Source organism: Mustela putorius, unplaced genomic scaffold (genome assembly GCF_011764305.1).
Source record: "Mustela putorius furo isolate JIRA1106 unplaced genomic scaffold, ASM1176430v1.1 tig00003988_pilon_pilon_pilon, whole genome shotgun sequence".
Lineage (NCBI taxonomy): Eukaryota > Metazoa > Chordata > Mammalia > Carnivora > Mustelidae > Mustela > Mustela putorius.
This window is the reverse complement of record NW_025422127.1, coordinates 13,978,552-13,998,855: the sequence shown is the minus strand read 5'-3', so window position 1 is coordinate 13,998,855 and position 20,304 is coordinate 13,978,552. Positions and strand designations below refer to the sequence as shown.

Here is a 20,304-nt window from a genome sequence, read left to right as displayed (position 1 = left end):
CTATGATAAGACATGTTCCAATCCAGCAACAGGTGTGTCCTGCTTGAGGCTTGGAACTGTGCTGGGTGGCACGGAAGAGGCAAAAGCATCCTCCGAAATGCTCCATCGTAAACTGCATGATGTCATGTTGGAATGGGGGTGAGGTCACTTCCAGCACTTGGAGGTTTAAGCAATAGTCGTGCTGCTTATGCAAGAGAGGAAGCAGAGCTCTATCAGTGGCTTCTGATACCCTCCTCAGAGCTCTGCCAGCCCCAGCTCTGCCAGCATGCCTATGTTGGCATTGGCCCCCTCCGCCTGTACCTGCCCTCAGCCACTCCACAGGGGTCACAGAACACCCACTGTGTGCCTCACACTGTGCCAGGTGGCAGCGGTAGAAGCGTGGAACAGAAGACCTGGTCCCTGTCCTCCAGGGGCTTTCAGTCCAGCAGGGGAGACAGTCTGAGACACTGAAGACCTGCGAGAGTAAAGAAGGGCCGGTTAGACGCCCAAACTAGTGCTGAGGGGATGTCTGGAAAACGTGATTCATTCGATGGGGCTGGGAGGGGTCAGGGAAGGCTTCTCAGAGGAGGAGGCACTTGAGCTGGTTTTGAAGGATGGGTAGGGTTTCGACAGCTCTGCGTGTGCGTGTGCGCTCACAAGAGCAAGTGTGTGTGAGCGGGAGCAAGAGGTGGCAGGGGGAGAAACAGAGAAAGAGATACAGGTGAGAAGATAAGAAAAATGGTGATTTCAGAGTCATGGACATAAAATTAGGGGAAGGGAGATAACTAAGCTTTAGGAGTGAAGTAGATTTGAGTCAGGTCTTCTGGGCAAAATGAGGAGGACTTTTTAAAAAAACTTATCTTTAAATTCACATAGAGTAAAATTTACTTTTGCTGGTGTACAGTTCTGTGGGTTTTGACAAATGCAAAGTGTTGGGTATCCCCCAGCACAGTCAAGATACAGAATGGCTCCCTCTCCCCCAAAGAGTCCCTCATGCTGACACCCCTTTGTTATCTGTCCGTCTGTCCCCATCCCCCTGTCCCCACCCCATGCCCGTCCCCTGACAACACAGATCTACCCACTCTTGTCATTGTGCCTTTTCAAGAATATCAGGTGGACTCATACAGTGTGTAGCTGTGGTGTCTCCGTGTTTCACTCAGCGTGGTGCCTTGGTTCATCCAATTCTGGGCATCAGTATCTTGTTCCTTTTTTTTATTACCATGAAATGTATTATTTGTTTCAGGGGTACAGGTCTGTGAATTGTCAGGGTTACACAGTTCCCAGTGCTCACCATAGCATAGCACACACCCTCCTCAATGTCCATCACCCAGCCACCCCATCCCTCCCCGCCACTCCCCAGCAGCCCTCAGTTTGCTTCCTGAGATTAAGAGTAGCTTGTTCCGTTTTATTGCTGCATAGTAGTCCATCATGCAGAGATCCTGCCGTGTGCTTACCCCATCACTGATGGAAGGCCTTTAGGCTGTCTCTAGGCTTTGTTGATTTTGAATAAAGCTGCTGTGAACATTGATGTATGGGTTTCTGTGTAAATACAGGCTTTCATTTCTCTTGGATAAAGAGCAAGGAGTGGGATCGTGGGGTCACATGGTGGTATATGTATGGTGGGTTAAGACGTACGTGCCTAGCTTTCTGCGCAAGCGTGCCGCTCTGCATTTCTACCAGCCACGCAGGAGAGCTCTGGGGCTCTGTATCTTCGGCAGCGCTTGGTATCACCTGCTATCTTCTTGCTTCTGTCTTTGACATTCTAGTAGGGGTATAGTGGCATCTCATTGTGGTTTTAGTTGAACATTTTCACGTGTGTGCTTATTTGCCATTTTTACAACTTCTTTGCTGAGACGCCTATCCAAATCTTTCACCTGTTTCTTTTTTTTGATGGTTCTATTTTGAGAATTCTTTAGTATTCTGGATACAAGTCCCTGTTGGACATACAATTTACACATTTTTGGAGAAAATTCATTTAAGTAGGAAATCTCCACAAGAAGACAGTGGGTGTGAGGGACTCAGAGCAAGGGAAGGGTTTGGTGTCCTGAGCCTTGGCCTTTCTTCCAGGGGTGGGGAACACCTGAGGAATGACCTTTGTGAAAGTAGAGAGGAGGAGGAGGAGGGAACAGGGTCTTCTATGAAGTTCTTTTCCTGGCTGAGCACCTGCCCTTGAGTATGCTTCCGAATAGGAGGTACAGGTGGTTTATTGCTTTGCTAAGTACCTGGTTTTCTGCTCATGGCCCCCAGCTCAAGCTGGGCCAGCCCCATCCAGAACTTGTGGATGCTTGTGCCCAGTCTGGGATCCAGCCATTCACGAGGCCTCGTTACCAAACTGGATGACCGAGTATTCTGGAATGGGAGGTGGGGTGATTATTGGGCCCTCAGAGTAAGCCACTGGGTAGGCGTGTGGCTGTTGCAAGAGAGAATCCATGTGGTGAGATTTCTGGGTCAGGGTGGGTCCTCTGTGTTAGTGACCTCAGCCTAGGGTCTGAGGGCTCTGGGCCATTAGAATCTCCAGAGCATTGCAATCTGCGTCTCTGTCCCTGTTCAGGCAGGAGGGCGCCAAGGCAGAGGAACCTTCTATGAAAGGTGACCCAGGGTAGAATAGGTGATGCGTCCTGCCTCTTGTCCAAGTCCAGGCCAGCCTGTTCCCTGCACGGGTGACTTGGCAGCTGTCCACATGCTGGAGCCTCCATTCTTGCCAGGGGCAGGCCTTTTCCAGAGACAACAGGCCTGAGAGTGGAGAGAGGCCTGCAGGAGCCCTGTAGGTTCCCTGCAGCTCCCTGGTGCTCTGGACCTGGGGGGCTGTTCCCTAGAGCTGAGACCTCCTGCCTGGCTTCTACCTGAACACAGTGTGACCCCAGAGGCCCCTCCTCCCTGGTGCCTCATGCTGCATGGGGGTCCAGTGTGGGCACACCCTTGGGTCCTGGCAGGGTGGGGTAGGGTCAGGGGTCTGTGGGAGCTGCTGACTGGGCTGGGGAAGGCAAGTCTTTGTTGAGAGCACACTGGGCTCCTGGGAGTAATCGGTTCAGGCAGTGTCCGGAGTGCATCACTGTTGGATGGGACTCAATGACAAGGCCTATTAGGCAAAGATGCCTGAGTTCTGGGATCTACTTTGAGATCTGAATTTTCACAGGACAGGCCCACTTAATGTGAAGTCAAGTAGTTTGGTTCAGTACTTTTGCCTCTCTAGAACTTCCGTGACCGTTGATTTATTTTAGAATCCGGAAAAAAGGCCCCAGGGAGAAAAAAGTGCAAGTCTCACTCTCCTCATCTTAAAAACAAACAAAAACTAATAGCCTCACCCATCTCATGCCTTTATTGTTATTATTACTATTATTACCTTTAAAGCAGGGTTGGGTTTACAGAAGAATTGAACAGGAAATACGGAGTGTCTTCCCTTTGCCTGCTTGCTTACTCCTCTTGTTGACGTCTTGCCCTGGTGCAGTGTCGTAGCCACGCTGGTGAGCCAGTACGGATCCGTGGCTTGTAACTGGAGTCCCCAGTTTACATTTGAGTTCACTGTTCAGGTGTGCCTTCTGTGGGTTTTGACAAATGTGCATGTCATGTGTGCACTCTTACAGTATTGTATTGAACAGTTTCACTGCCCTAAAAGCCCGGCGCTCCATGTATGCCTCCATGATCTTCTCCTGTGTCTGTGCTGCTGCCTTTTCCAGAACGTCCCGTGGTTGTGGTCATACAGCGTGTAGGCAGCCTTGCAGGTTGGCTTGCACTTAGTGAGATCCCTGTAAGATTTCTCTGTGTCTTTTAGACACTTGATAGCTCATTTCTTTTTATTTCTGAACAATACTCCAGTTTCCTACCTTTTGTTTGTGTGAGTGGGGGCACTGAGGTCCTGACGGGGGAAGTGAGTCCATGGCCAGGCTGAGCCTGGAGCCAGGTTTGCCTTCCTTCGAGAACCTGTTTGCAGGGGCTTCTGTGCAGCAGGCACTGTGCCCAAAGCCCCTTCACCACTTCCTTGGCCCCTTGAGTGGCTCTGGGGCCAACCCTGGGGTGGGGTGGTGAGAGGAGGTGGTGGACACCCACCTGCTGTGACACACTTCCTGGATATATTAGGGCCAGGCCCACTGACACCCACATCTCTGGGTGCTTGCGAGCGGTGGCTGGGGCAGAGCGCAGGTCTAGCTCCTGGGAAGCTGGATCCCTGTCCTCATTTACCCTGCTGCCCTCCCGGGGTTGGGGGTCCTGGGGAATGGGTGGAGGGCTTGGGGCTGTATCATTCTGTATCCTCTTCAACTCTGAGTTACCGACCGCCCCTCCCTGCTGAGGCTCCTCCCACCGCCCGCTCCTGTGCCCCTCCTTCCTCCTGCCCCTTTCCTCTCCACTGCTCCCCAGAGGGAATCCTCCCTTCCTCCCGGAGCCCCCTCCATCATTCTGCCAAAACCACGAATGTTTGAGGAGCCCTCCTGAGAGCCAGCTGCTGTGCCTGCACGTGGGAGGCAGGATTGAACTGAGTCCTCACAACAGTCCCATGAGGCATTACTACCTCTGGAATGTATTTGTGGGGACAGGCCGGGAGAGGTCAATAGCTTGCCCAGGGACACTGGCCAGTTGGAGGCCCAGCCAGGATCTGAGCCGGCCTCTGACTCCTGAGCCCAGGCGGGCACCTCTGCCTCTTATCATCCCTCTCCTGACCTGGCAGGTTGGCTCTCTGTGGCAGGTTCCTCACGACACGCTGGTGGGGTGGTGGGGTCCTCCTTTGCCTTTTCTCTCACCCCTCCCCACCCCTGTCCTGTCAAGAACAGGTGTGGTAAGTGTCTTCACCCTGCAGGGTCAGTGAGGTGGTGGGTGGTGCGGACCCATGCGCTGTGGTCTGAGTTCCTGACCTGTCTTGCCTCTGCCCTTCATCTCTGCAGGCCAGTCTTTTGGTTTGAGAGATCAGAAGCTTGGGGGAGGTTAGACACATTCCTGACCAGCCACACAGCTGCTAAGAGGTAGAGCGCCCTTCAAGTCACATGACCGAAGCTTCTTCCCAGTGGATGGGACCCGTGGTGTGCTTTCCCCGGAGCCTCGTGTGTGAGCAGAGGAAGAGGCCCTGCTAGGGCGGCTGCTCTGGGTGGGATTGGGACAGCTAGGCTTTGTGTGGTTTTTAAACTTTTTATAATAAAAATAAGATGTGTTCTGTATACTTACTATAACTTACTATATACATGTATTTCTTCAGGCCTCCAGCAAGCCCTGGCCAGCTGTCTGAAGTCCCATGGGGCCAGTTTTGTTCAGCTGAGTACAAGGCTCAGCTCAGCCCACGGCGGTCCATTTCTCCACTGGGTGCTTTCTTCTTTGCTCCCTCTTTCCTCTCATTCCTGAGGACTCGCTGCCCGTTACCCAAATGCTGCTTTCTTGGCTTTTCATTTCTAGCTATAAGTAGGTCATTTTCCTGTGTCTCCTGTTTTGGGCCCAGGTCCCTCAGTCCCCTTCACTGCCCACATCATTCACCTGCTCTGTCTCCTGGTGTGCTTAAAAAAAAAAAAAAAAGCATGAAGTAATTGGATGCATAAAATATCTGTCATTTTGTGACTGGCTATTTCACGTAATGGAATGTTTTCTAGGTTCATCCGTTTTGCAGCATGTGTCAGAACTTCATTTGTTTGTTTTGAGGCTGAGTAATATTCCACTGTATGCATTTGCCACATTTTGTGTGCCCGTTCACTAGCTGATGGCCATTTGGGCTGGTGCCACCTTTTGACATTTCTGTCTCCGTTAGCTTTTGAGTTCCCAGTGCCTTGAGCTCTGGGTCTGTGTACATCCTGCCCCACCCCCAAGGTATTCATTGACAATTGTCGAATGTGTTACCCTCCTGGGTGCTTGATTCTTCAGACTCGTGCTGTTCTGTCCTGTCGCCAAGCATCCTGGGTGAGCGGGTGCTAGACCATGCGCCTCGGGGACGGGGGTGAGGTCCCTGCGAGCCTCTAGTGCAGTTTTCAGCTGATTCATTCACAACCTTTGTTTTAGTGTTTCAGTTCAGAGACACCTCATTTCTTTCATAGGTGTTACTGACGGATTACCGTTGACCTCACAGCCCACGGTACTATAAGTCGTGCAGGCTGGAGCTCCTCTGTCTCCTAGGGCACGCCGTGGCCTTCTCGAGCTTGGGGACACGGGCCAGCACTGCACCCCTGTGCCTTGGGGCCATCTTCCACTGCGCATTCGGGGACAGAGGGCACAGAAGGCACAGACGTGCCAACCAGGTGGCACAGAAGAGATGGTGCAGAGGCCCCTTATTTATAGCGTGAGCGCGGGAGCCTGAAGGCAGAGTGCAGCCTTGCTCCACGTCCTGGGAGGGCCTGCTGCAGCCGATCACACCCTCAGGGTGGCGAGGGGCAGCGCATCTGTGTCTGCCTGTGACCACGGGAGCGCCGCGGGGTGGCTCTCGGGCTTCCGAGTGTCACTTGGCCCGTGTGCACACACAGGATCTGTGACTGTTCCGTGAACTAGGATAGACTGTCCTTGCCTCTTCTTGGGGAACGCTGGACACCCACTGCCACGAGGCTGAAGGGTGCTGAGAGCAGGACTGTGTCATTTGTGACCTTGTACCCGATGCCTGGCATATAGCAGGTGCTCAGTAGACGGCTGTGAGTGAATGAATGGAAGACTCCGAGGGCTAAAGCCGTAATGGGTTGAGGCAGGAAAATAGGCAGGAGGGGTCTTCGTGGCTGGGAAACCTGCTTATCCACATATGTGGGTTGCCTGCTGCGCTCCTTCCCTGGGAAGCAGCTCTCTCTTCCAGAGGCATCCAGACAACGGCTGTGGCAGCTGCAGTTGTGGAGCAAAAACGTACAGGGCTGAGGCTGTGTTCTGGTGCCTGTTTGAACTAGCCGTGGGGCCTTTTGGCAAGTCGTTTTACCTCTCAGGACTGTAAGCTGGAGGGGAACTTTCTCCTCTAGGGTTTTCCTCATTCACACAAACCTTGGGATGCCCACGTCTCCCAGCTGGGACCTTCGCGAGAGGCTGTGGGGGCAATGGCGTCTGTGTGCCTCAAGCTCCGCTTCGCTGGTCTGTCCTGGGCTGGAACCCAACCCTGTTACCCTTCCCATTTAGCTGAAATCCTGCGTGCTATGGAATGAGACCACTTCCCCCTGCTGTGGTCTGATTGTCCACAGAACAGTGTGGACATTGTGTTGTGTTTCTGTGGTCCACAGAACCGTTGGCAAGGAGGTCCAGGCAGCACTGTGGTGGGCGAGGGTGGCTTGCTGAGGGGAAGGGACTGAACCTCGCCCCTTCAGGTCTTGGAGCTTGGGTGCAGGGCTGCACCTGGGGTACCCCCAGTGTCATCATCTGCAGTGAGTGTGGGGAGAGTAGAGGAGATCTTGTCAGGGTCTCCGCTCAGTGCCAGGTGCCGAGTGGGTATGTGAAATGGTACCTCCATTTAGTCTTACGTCTAAATGGTATCTCCATTAAGTCTTACGTCTTAATGTGAGAACAGTTCTCTCTTTGGTGAGCTGAGTGTCTGTGCCTCAGTGTCCTGATACTTCCTTGACAGCTGGGCCTCTCTCCCACGAGTGCTGGACCCCCTGAACTTGTCCAGCAGATCATCTGCTCAGTACACAGGGGCCGTGTGCTGGGGGAAGAGGTGGTACCGTGTGTCGGGGAGGTGGGCCTTCCCCCCACGCCATGACCCAGCCTTTGCCTGGAGGAGAGGTTCTCCTCTCTTCCTCTTTCTGTGTCCTGGCCGTCTCCGTTACAACAAAGGAGCCAGTCGTCCAGGCACCGTGGGGGATGTAAATTGGACCTGATCCTCAGACATCCCTGGCTATTGATGGCAAGAAGACATCAGCTTAGGATGGAGGATGGAGAGCTCTGTGGCGGCCCAATGAGCAGTTCAGGCAGTACATGGTAGAGAACTAAGGCCTCTGCGGCCTGGGCCAGGGAGCCCATCTGGACGCAGGTAGACCCCAGTTTGAGCTGTGTGCCGTGTACCTGATCCAGCGATCCACTCAAACTGTGCACTTAGCTTCCTGTCCCCCATCTAAAGTCTAAACCCCTGAGGGCCCGAACCCCTTTCCTCAGAGTATAGTCCAAGAATAGCTACTCAGATGGTTTTTATTTTAAAGTATAGTTTTTCTTTTTTTAAATTTCAGCTTTACTGGGGTCAATGAAATGAAATGAAAATCGTAAGATATCTTCAGTATGCATTGTGGTGATTTGGTACCCTTACACATGGTGAAAGGGTCCCCCCGGCTAGTTAATGAACACATCTGCATTTTCATGTCTTTCTTTTTTTCAAGATTTTATTTGACAGACAGAGATCACAGGTAGGTAGAGTGGGGGAGCAGGCTCCCTGCTGAGTAGAGAGCCCGATGTGGGGCTCGATCCTAGAACCCTGAGATCGTGACCTGAGCCGAAGGCAGAGGCTTTAACCTGCTGAGCCACCCAGGTGCCCCCATCTCTTTCTTTTTGTGAGAACATTTAAGTTCTACTCTTGTAGCTTTCAGTTACACAGTACAGCATCACCAGCTCTAGTCACCGTGTCCTATGGCACATCCTCAGGCCTTGCTCAGCTTGTGGTTGAATGACCTCCCCCCGGTTCTCCCACCCCCAGCAGATGTTTGTTAATGGACTGGTGTCGGGAAGGAGGTCCACCCTAAGCAGGAAAACAGTGTGTGTAAACTCAGGCTTCAGGGGCTGCTGACGAGTCCAAGGGGGCTGGAGGGGAGAGTGGGAATGAGTCTGGGGTCCACTGTTCCTGATTTTCCCTCCTGCTCTTACTAAGAAATGAGGTCAGGGCAGTGAAGGCTTCGAGATACCCCAGCCCCCCAAATCGGGGAGTTTGCACAGAGATCTGTACTTGTGCTTCAGCATGCGCAGTACCTTTCTGCACTTATCTGGTTGGGCCCAGTCTCCAGAGTCTAGTCCAGTGGGAAGGCCAAGGTAATGATGGGAGGGGCCGTTTTCGTCTCCACTTGATAATGTGTTGATTCCGGAGAGCCACGTTCCATCCAATGGAGATGGTCTGTGGGCGCAGCTTTGCTGGACTGGGCAAAGCACCTGGGGTGCGGAGCCATAACTCCACCGGCCTTGGTAACCAAGCCTTGCAGATAAGTCTGCCAGCAGGAAGGACCTCGTGTTCCAGGATTGAGGCAGAAGGGGACCTGCTCCCACCCTGAATTACTTTAGTTACTCCCCATGCCTCCTCTGTCTTTATCTCTTTGAGACTCCTGTAGTGGAAGATTAGAATGGATCCCCTGGAAGGAAATCCCGTTTTTCTCTTTCCTCCCAGCTTCCCAGTTAAGGAGCTGTTGGGATGAAGGTGGTTGTTCTTTCCGAGGGCCCCAGCAGGGAAGCATCAGATGCTGAGGCATCACAGGTCATGAGGAGCCTGAGATAGTTGGAACCTTTACTTGGATCCCATAGCTCTTGGAATGTGAGCTGGGAGAGGAGGGATAGAGAGAACCATTGCTACCTATAATTGGACAGGAGAGTCAGGCCCCTTTTGAACCATCTCTCCTTAACACCGGATGACACCAGCCGAGTCTGAGAAACCTTCTGAGTTTCAGTTCATCATTTCTGATTTGGGGTCGGGAGCTTAGGGAGGACGTTATAACATGGGTTGACCCTCAACAAGTTAAAAGATTTTGTGGTAAAAGGAAATGAGTGGTAGATTCCTGATGGAGGAAAGGGAATCAGTGGGATAACTGATCGTATATAAAGTAGGATAACATCTATCTAAATTCCCGACATCAAACCAGGAGAGTTGGGGCAGGTGCTGATGTGTGAGAAAGAATCGTGTGCTCAGGTAGCTCCGGGGAGGCAAGCAGGTGAACACAGACCAGCCGCTGTGCTGTGCAGACTTGCATCTTGGGGATTCTGTGGCTGACGGGAGAAGGGTTGAGCTTGGTGATCACTGGTGGCCCTGGAAGGGTCCTGAAGGGGTGGGCTTTGGGAGCAGGACATGGAAGTCTTGACGATGCAACTCTGGACTAGGCAAGGGACGGGACTAGAGGGGATGAGGTCTGGGTCTGCTGCTTCCTCAGGGCAAGTCATTTGCCCTCCCTGAGCATTGGTTTCTCCGTTTTATAACCTGGGGATCATGGTTCCCTTCCCGTCCTGAAAGTGTTTTTGAGGAGTTTATCGTTCTTCTTATTAAAAACTTCTTATTAAAAACAAAAAAAATAAAAGCCTGTAAGTTCTAATTATTCTGAAAATTCCTGAGTAACTGGCATCTGGGGACGCCAGGGTGGAGCCGAGTGTTGTTTGAGCCTGGAGTTTGCTTTGGGTGGGCCATCTGGTGGGCTTTGGGTGGGGCTGGGGGCAGAACCAGAGGCCTCCAAGCCAGGCCCCGGAAGCCAAGCCGGGGATTATTTTTATTCCTCTGTTCATGGCACGTGGCCCAGGCTTAACTATGCCATCTGTCTTCCCCTCCCGCTCTCGTCCTGGCAGGCCCACGGGGGTCATTGTGGAGGGTTTGGGGAAGTAGGAGGAGTGGGCATCCTTCTCTGGGCTGGTGTTGGCTTACCCTCCATTCTGCTAGCTTGCAGGCCTAGGCTGTGTGGGAGGTGTGCTTAGGGGAGGCAGCTGCCAGGCCTGGGGCCGTGGGTGGTGAGGCTGGGAGAGGCCAGCCAGTGAGAGCTCTGGCCTGGGGGCAGCAGGGCCACACAGGGCTGGGAGCAACTCCACTTCAATAGCAAATCCTGTGGCCTGGGGTCTTGAGTGACCCCCTGCCCTCCTTCCCTGGAATGGACCCAGTTTGGGGAACACGAAATACAGGTCCTCAGAGACCTCATGGGTCTGACGTGAATCTGTGGTTCTCCCCGGGTCTGGTGTTCCGCTGGGTTGCCCTGGGCCTGGCTTCTACAGGGACCGAAGGTGCTTACTTCAGCCAGCTGGTCTAGCTCAGCTCGGGTGAAGGAAGGGCCCAGACACTCTAGTATTCAGAAGGGTTCATGTGGTATCAGGGACATTGGGCCTCCCTTCTTTCCTTCCCTCCTTTCTGGCCTCCCTGTCACCCTCTGCCTGGCTGGCGGGTATTTATCTGTGTTCAGTGCCAGGTCTCAGAAAAGAATCTGGGCCATAGCCAGGACACACAAGACCTTAAGTATTAATATTTTTAATTACCATTAGTCAGTACTAGACACTAAGGCTTAAGATATATGTGCCTGTTAGGTCCATTTAGGACTTTAGACCTTTCCCGTGAGGCATTATTTGTAAGTAATGATGGTGACAATACAGCTTGTACTGAGCACTGACTGTGTCAGGCCCCGTGCTAATTAACATCTGATCTTGTCGACCAGCATATGGGACATCTTGCCATGGCAGATCAGTTCTCCAGCCTTCTTTGAACAAAGCCCCAGGTGAAAGTCTATGTGGTATGTGCAAAAGCTACGTAGAGCTCCCAGAGGAAGTGGAGGGTCTGGACAGGGAGTGTGAGCAACAGACACCGTAGGAAAAAAAGGACCTGAGATCCCAAACTAAGAAATGGACCAATTTGGCCATGGTCACGGCTGCTTGTAACGCTGGAACCAGAATCAGTCTCTTGACTCCCAGACATCACACTTGCATTTTACAAACCTCCAAAAACTCAAGCTCTCTCTCTGGTGTGCCAAAGTCCAGACATTTACTGATATTTTCTTTGGTTTCCTGACACTAAACATGGAACAGTTCATTCTCCCCACGGAGAAATCATTATTTCACAAAGGACACTTAGCAGATATCCCCTCATTTGTTCCCCAGCTTTGTGCAGTGCACTGAGGACTTTGTAGAGAAAGACCATCGTGAAATCTGAGGAACGGTGAAGGACGCCAGTCATTCCTTGGAGCTGGCGGGGGTCAGATATGGAAAGCATGGGGAGCTGCTGGAGGCCAGAGAGAGAGCTTGAGTTTTTGGAGGTTTGTAAAATGCAAGTGTGATGTCCGGGAGTCAAGAGACGGATTCCAGACTAGAGGTCTGGGTCATCTTCCCAGAGGAAGTGATGTGGCTGGACCTTCAGGATGAGTCGCAGTTCAGTGAAAGAAGGACGGGGAGGAAGGCTGCAGGCGGCACTTCCGGGTGTGGAGAACGAGCTTGGCATGTCAGGGGTATCGTTTGGATAATGGAGTTTGGGGGTTGGGGGGTACAACCAAGGGAGTATAAGAGGACGGTGCAGTTGCCTGGCAGTGTGGCAGGAGAGCAGGAGTCAGCCTTACAGTATCCTGTCATGGGGCATGTCATTTTATCTAAGGCCAAGGAAGGATTTAAGTGGAGGAATCCCATGATCCCATTTGTATTCTAGAAAACTCACGGTGGCTGCAGCGAGAGATCACGCAGTCTGCATGGGGTTGGCACAGTCACGGGGGAAGCACTAGCAAAAGCTTGGATTAGGGCTCTGAAATGGAAAAGACGGGGTTTCAGGAAGACCTTCTGGAGAGAGGATGTGGTTGTTAATTATTTATGGGAGATAAGAGGGAGAAGTCAAAATACATGCTTAGGTTTCTGGCCTCTGGGTGATTGGTGATGTCATTTCAGGACTCAGTGTCCTGCTGAAAATTTGATTTTGGACATGTTGAATTTGAGGAGCTTTTGAGAAGTCTGATTGGAGCTGCCTGGTAAGCAGTTGCCATATGTAGCTAAACTCAAGAAGGACATACAGATTTGGTAGTCAGAAATACACAGTGGGGGTGTAAGCCATGGGTGGGGAACCCCCAGGGGTTATGTATGGAGGTTTCAAAGGAGAGGTCAGGACAGAGCCCTGAAGAAAGCACTTAGGGAATGGTCTGGCCAAAGAGAAGGAAGGAAAAGTAAAGACAGTGGATTAAGACAACTTGAGAGTGGTCTTTGTTCTTCATAATTTAGAAATCAGCTTGTTAAGTTCTACGGAAGACCTTGTGGAATTTCTAATCATAATTTAATTGAATTTGTGATTTTTTGGTAGAGATTCAACATCTTTGTGATATTTTCCCATCCATGAACACAATTTCCTCTCCTTCAATTTAGATGTTTTTTTTTAAACTTAGATTATTCATTTTAGATGTCTTTTCCCCCAATATATGTACTTAATTCTATAAACTTCCCCCTTGAGCTCTGTTTTAGCTAAATGTCACAATTTTTTTTTTAAAGATTTTATTTATTTATTTGACAGACAGAGATCACGAGTAGGCAGAGAGGCAGGCAGAGAGAGAGAGAGGAGGAAGCAGGCTCCCTGCTGAGCAGAGAACCTGATGCGGGACTCGATCCCAGGACCCTGAGATCATGACCTGAGCTGAAGGCAGAGAGGCTCAACCCACTGAGCCACCCAGGCGCCCTAGATGTTTTATGTCTTTCAAAACAGTTACTGTTTTCTTTGTAAAGTCCTCATTTATTGTTAATCAGGAGGTAAATAATGACTTTGTTTCTAAATGCAATATTTTAAAACTCTGTATTGTGTAATACCTTATTTCTGGTATAAGAGAATGTAATTGTAATTTGTCAAATCCTTTCAGTCTCGTATCTTAATGCTTTATAATGACAGTTTACTTCTTTTCTTTGAATCTTCTCATCTCTTTTTCTTATCCTACTGTGTTGGCTAGGACTGTGTTGGCTAGTTTCTTGGTAGAACCAGACTTTACAGTGTGAATATAAATGTTGAAAGTGGCATTCTTTATTTTATTTCTGACTTTAAAGGTAATGCTCCCAGTGTTTAATCAGTCAGTAAGAGTTGCACAGGTAAAAGTTCTGGTCACCATTTCCAGCGTAGGTGTGAGTGCGGTTGGGGTGGGGGAACGACAGTCACACACTAACCAGTGAGTCTCCAGCACCAGCCTGGTGTCCTGCAATTCAGTCCACTTCTGACACTGTCTACATGGAGGTAGTCATATCCCACAGGTTAAGAACTTAGTTCCACAAGACTGTCTGCCAACCCCAGATACCAGTGGCAAGATTGGGGGTTCCAGTGACACCTCCTTGGGTTTGATTGATTTTCTAGAGTGGCTCATAGAATTTGGAGAAACACTTTACTTGCTAGATTATTGGTAGATTTTGAAATGATTATTTTATCTCAGCAACAGCCAGATAGAAGAGAGGCATAGGGCAAGGTTAGGGAATGGGTGTGGAACTTCCAAGCCCCCTATAAGTATGTACCATTCTTCCCACATCTCCATGTGTTCACCGGCTCACCAGCTCTCTGAGCCCTCTCCTTTTGGGTGTTTATGGGTTTCATTACATAGGCACAACTGATTAAATCCCTGGCCACTGGCAATTAGTTTAACCTCTAGTCCCTCTCCCTTCCCAGGACTTTTTGGGAGGGGAGCTGGTGGTGTGGGACTAAAGGTTCCAACCCTCTGATTACACGGTTGGTTCTCCTGGCCACCGGCCCTCATCCTTAGCTGCATTCCAAAAGTCACCACATTCACATAATAAGACATATTTATCTCTCTTATCACTTATGAAATTCCAAGGGTCTTAGGAACTCTGTGCTAGAAACCAGGGCAAAGACCAAATACAAATTTATTATAAATCATAACATCACAGTGGGTTTTGGGAAGATATCTTCTGTCACATTAAGAAAGTTTGTTTCTAGAGTTTGCTAAGCGTTTTTATTGTGACTGGGTCTTGGGTTTTAGCAAATGCCTCTTCCCACGTTGTAGTTCAGAAACATGGTTTTCCTTCCATGTGCATGTGATTACATGTTGCATGACCAGACTTAGTCATGGTCATTGTTAATTGTTTTTATAGAGTTAATTTTTATTTAAAGATTTTATCTATTTATTTGACAGAGAGAGCAGGAGCACATAAGCAGGGGGAGCGGCAGAGCAAGAGGGAGAAGCAGGCTCCCCACAGAGCAGGGCGCCCAATGTCCGGGGCTTGATCTCAGGACCCTGGGATCATGACCCAGGCCAAAGGCAGACGCTTAACCAACTGAGCCACCCAGGCGCCCAAGAGTTAATATTGTTTAGATTCACTTTTATTTTTACCACTACTTTGTTCACCCCTCTTCCATGTGTGTAATGTCTTCTTTTTCTAGAAGTTCCTTTTTAAAAAACCCCTCCTGGGGCGCCTGGGTGGCTCAGTGGTTGGGCCGCTGCCTTCGGCTCGGGTCATGATCTCGGGGTCCTGGGATTGAGTCCCGCATCGGGCTCTCTGCTCAGCGGGGAGCCTGCTTCCCCCCCCCCTCTGCCTGCCTCTCTGCCTACTTGTCATTTCTCTCTGTCAAATAAATAAATAAAATCTTTAAAAAAAAAAATAATAAAAATAAAAAACCCCTCCTTTCCTGTTTTTTTTTCTTTTTTAGTGAGAGTGTGTTAGTAGTAAGTTTCTCCATCTTTGTCTGAAAATGCCTTTATTAAATGTTTACTCTTGAGTGATATTTTGGCTCAGCTTTTAATTTTAGGTTAACAGTTATATTTCTCTCAACAGTTTGGAGACATAACCTTGGGTCCTCTAATGCTACTGTTGAGAAGTCCACTATCCATATATATGTTAATGTCATAGTTCTTCCTTTTTGGTAATTTGTCTTTTTTTACTCTTGATGCTTTTAAGATCTGTTCTTTTTTTGGTATTCTGCAGTGTCCTTTCAGTATGTGTTGACTTTACTAATCAGGATTCAATATAGCTCCTTAATTGGAGATTCATGTGTTTCATTATTTCGGGAAAGTTTCCTTGCCATTATCTTTTCAAATGTTCTTCATTTTGTGTATTCTGTCTTTTAGGAATGCTAATTGAAGGTATGTTGAACTGCCTTATTTTATTGTCCTTGCTCTTTATCATTTTAAAAAAATATATTTCTGAGTAATATCTTCATATCCATCCTCCAGGTTGTTAATTCTTCATTTAGCTCTATCTAATGTGCTATTTATCTTAGTAAAACCATTGAGTTTTAACTCCAGTAACTAAAATGTTCATTTCTAAATGTCCTATTTGATTCTTTTTCCAGTCTGCTTTGTGTTTTTTGATAGTGTCTAATTCTTTCTCATGTTTCCAATTCTTTGTTTAAGAGAGTAATTATTTTAAATATCATTCTATAATAATTTTTATCTGATAGTTCAGTTATCTCTAGTTCTTGGGGCTCTAGTCCTATTGAATATTGATCATAGTAGATTGTTTCCTCTTTCTTAAATGTTGCAACTTTGGATTTTGAGATCATTTTTTAGTAAGGCTTTCTCTTTGGGAATTCTCTGTAATATGGGTGAGGACTGTCAGGGATTTTTCAACCATGGACCACTACTTATTGTTATGAATTGGCTGGGAATTCCTGCATAAGGTAAAATTCAAATCTCAAATCCACTTAAGGTCAAGGAAAGACAGTTTTCTTTTTCCCTCCCTTCCTTTCTTTCGCTCTCTCTCTCTTTCTTTCTAAGAATTTTATTTATTTGACAGAGCACCAGCAGGCAGAGTAGCAGGTAGAGGGAGGGAGAAGCCAGCTCCTACCTGAGCAAGGACCCAAATACAGGGCTTGATCCCAGGATTCTGGGATCATGATCTGAGCCAAAGGCAGTTGCTTAACCAGCTGAGCCACCCAGTCGTCCCCTTCTTTTTCTTTTTCTTTTCATTTTCTTTTTTCTTTTCTTTTCTTTCCTTTTTCCTTTCCTTTTCTTTCTCTTCCCCACCCACCTTCCCCTCTCTTCTCTTTTTTACCTAGGACTTAGGCCAAGACAGATAATTTTCCTCGTCATATTTTGTCAGTATTCTTCCTTTTCTATGAGGATTGAGGTATGATTCCAAGTTCCAACTCCCCATATCTGTCAGGTCTAAGCTGTCATCTGCGAGGCCATTAAAACCTAGCAGCATCCCAGGGCTTTTGTAGTAATGGCTCATTTACAGATTCCTTTACTTGGAGTTCTTTCATTTGGGGGCCTCTAGGTGTTTACTTTCTTTTGAAGACAACTGTACATTTAAAAGTATTATATTTGTTAAATTTTATTTATCATTTCTAAATTTCTTTTAGAGAGTGAGAGTTTTCAAGTCATCTTATCTACTCTGTTGCCATTAAAGTTTTTTTTTTTTTAAAGATTTTATGTATTTTAGAGAGAGAAAGAGAGCAATAGTTCTCACCTCTAGGATGCTCTGAGAGAAGACTTCCAGAGCATTCTTCACTTTCTTTTCCTTCCCTGTACACGAAGCCCCACAGTTCTTCACAAAGAGGTGGATATGAGTGTCAGTATAGTCAATGTCCACAGTGAAGGAAAAGGAGGAGCTGAGTGAGGGGTGGGGTGGGGGTACAATCTCGGAGGGAGGAGAGGTTGCAAGGAACTTGGCCAGCCTGCAGGCACTTAGTCTCCCAGCCTGTATTCGGGCTAGTGGTAAAGGGCAGCACTGTGTTGTCAGCTTCTAGAGACACCAGCAAATCACCCTTGCTGTAGCCCCCATATGTGAGAATCTCCCAAGGCTAAAATCTTCCCTTTATTTATTTATCTATCTATCTATCTGTTTATTTTTAAAGATTTTATTTATTTATTTGACAGAGAGAGACAAAACAAGAGAGAGAACACAAGCCTGGGGAGTGGGAGAGGGAGAAGCAGGCCTCCTGCCAAGCAGAGAGCCTGATGCAGGGCTTGATCCCTGGACCCTGGGATCATGACCTGAGCTGAAGGCTGCTGTTTAAAGACTGAGCCACCCAGGCATCCCTAAAATCTTCCTTTTAAAAGAGCCCAAGCTGAGGATAGAATAGGAGTATGGTAACCTGCATTTTATTTTGTATCCTTTTTTTTTTTTTAATACAAGATTTTAATTATAGTAAATACATACAAGATTTGTCATCTTAACCATTTTTTAGTGTATTAGTTCGGTTATATTGAAAGTTAATTTTCACATTGTTGTGCAGCAGATCTCCAGAACTTTCTTATCTTGTAAAACTGAAACTGTATACCCATTAAGCAACAGTTCTCCACTTCTTCCTCTCCCTGGGAACCAGCATTTTACTTTCTGTCTGTGATTTTTACTATTAGATACATCTTATAAGTGGAGTCATATAGGGCGCCTGGGTAGCTCAGACGGTTAAGCGTCTGTCTTTGGCTCAGATCATGATCTCAGGGTCCTGGGATCAAGTCCCGTGTTGGGACTGTATCGGGAGTCTGCTTCTCTCCCTCTGCCTCCTGCTCCCCCTGCTTGTGCGCTGTCTCTCTCTCTGTCAAATAAATAAACAAAATCCTTAATTTAAAAAAAAAAAAGATTTAAAAAAAAAAGTGGAGTCATACATCATTTATCTTTCTGTGGTTGGCTTTTTTCACTTAGCGTAACATTCGCAAGGTCCATCCATGCTGTAACATATGACAGACTGTTACTCCTTTTTAAGGCTGAATGATATTCCCTTTTGGGTTTATACCACGTTTGGTTTATCCATTCATCTGTCTTATTGTGAATAAGGCTGCTGTGAACACGGGTGTACAAATATCTCTTCAGGACCCTGCTGTCAGTTTCTTTGGATATATACCCAGAAGTGGAATTGTTGGCTTGCTTGGTAGTTTTATGGTTAATTCTTTGAGGAACCTCCATACTGTTTTCTATAGTGGTTACATTTTTCATTTCTACAAACAGTGTACAATAATTTGCATCCTATTTGTCCCTTGTTGATTTGATGTCAGAACATCTCTTGGTCCTTGGTCCTGGTGTCCTACCTCTCAGTCCTGTCTTTGGATTCTTAGAGCTATGCTCCGAGAGTGCCTAGACCACAGGGTGGGAAGCTGGGGTCTACACGGGGGGAACAACCGGCCCGAGATTCTAGGCCTCCTGAATTCTCCCAGACCTTTCACTTCGCTCTTTTCCTCTTGGTCCCTGGCCTTTTCCCTCCAAGCTCCTGTGCTGTTGGGGGCCGAACAAGGAAGAAAGAGCAACTGATTCTCGGGCTTGGCGTTTCCCGGGGTGCCCTGTCCCATGGCCGTATAGTTCTTCCTCCGATGCTGTGGTCTCTGCCCAAACAGGTCCAACGGGCGCTCCTCCAAGCGGAGCCTTGGAGGGCAAGGCCGGCACCATTACCTCCAACGAGTGGAGCCCTCCTAACTCCCCTGAGGGGAGCAACGTCTCTGGGGGCAGTCAGGCATTGGACAAGCCCATCAACAATGACGCGGAGGGAGTGTGGAGCCCTGACATCGAGCAGAGCTTCCAGGAGGCCCTGGCCATCTACCCACCTTGTGGCCGGCGTAAGATCATCCTGTCAGATGAGGGCAAGATGTACGGTAAGGAGACTGTTGGGGCGGGGTGGCAGGCCCCTGCCCTCACGGTTCAGTTCTGGAAGTAGGGCCTAGGCACGGGGGGGACACAGAACCCTCGGGTTTCTCTAAGTAATGGAAGGGGAGTGCCCCATTGGGGAACTTAAGGCGGACACTGCTTCCTTCTATCTGGGCTTCCCAAGGGGTGGGAAGGTATGTGAGGAGAAGCCTTTGGGTGAGAGGCTGTGGTAGTAGAAGACTTGGGAAAGGGAAGAACACCCCCCAACCCATCTCCCCAGAGCGGACTGGGAAAATCCGATAAGCTGTCCCTCAGGCAAATGCCCCCTCATTCTCAGCTCCCCACTCTGGGCTGTGAAGGGAGGTTAGGAAGGTGGCTCCTGGACTCATTCATTCCTCATTCATGCACACACGTAGCCGTGAACCTTGTGTGCCAGGCCTCGGTGGGGAGGGTCTGGCCCTTGCTCACAACATGGTGAAGGGTGGGAGAGGTGAATGAACACAGAGCTGGGCTACAAGGCAGATGTGGGGTGTCCCAGGAGAGAGGCAGGCAGGGTGCTCTAGACCTTCACTCAGGAAAGGTTCCCTCCAGCTCAGAGTCATCTGGAAAGGCTTGGTCTTTAGGAGGGGCTGAGAATGTGGAACATACAGAGATCCTTCATGTCCAGTAGCCAAAGAACAAAGCAGTCTACCTGGGGGTGTGCTGACCTTTGGATGGAGGAGAGGGTACGTGGGAAAGTAGAACAAAACCAAAAACCGAATAGCTGTCAGAAGACCCCAGTCAGGCCTCCATTCCCAGGACTCCCAGCTTGAAACACGGGGCTGAGGAAGGCACTGGGAGGGGTTCTGTAACCAGTGGGTCCTCTGACAATAGGGGGCCTTGCCCTGGCTCCCAACAAGATGGCTCAAGGCCAGGCACCCACCCCCAGGGCTTTCCACTGAGGTTCTCTCTCCCCCATGCAGCGCTGGTTCCCCCTCGATCCCTCAAGACAGAGACTTTGTCAGCTGTCTGAAGTGTGCTGTGTGAGGGGCTCATGGGGGCTGGCCGTATTCGTCTCCTAGGGCTGCTGTAAGAAATGGCCACAAATGGGTGGCTTAGCACAGCAGAAACACATTTTCTATTTCAAGAGAAGTCTCAGGTTAAGGTGTCTGTAAGGCTGGTTTCTTTTGGGGGCTCTGAGGGGAGGGTCTGTTCCAGTCTCTTAGCTTCTGGTGGTTGCTCACAAGCCAGAGTGGGAAGCTGGGGTCACATGGG

General features: G+C 49.0%; 1 protein-coding gene across 4 annotated transcripts in view; it reads left to right on the top strand.

Moving 5' to 3' along the window:
* Window positions 1-20,304, top strand: part of TEAD4 (TEA domain transcription factor 4) — a 64,062-nt gene that overhangs the window by 5,723 nt on the left and 38,035 nt on the right. For all 4 annotated transcript variants that reach the window (XM_045071689.1, XM_045071692.1, XM_045071690.1 and 1 more), the window contains exon 2: window positions 18,804-19,058. In XM_045071689.1, the coding sequence (XP_044927624.1) occupies window positions 18,804-19,058 (255 nt within the window). The remainder of the gene's footprint in view (window positions 1-18,803; window positions 19,059-20,304) is intronic.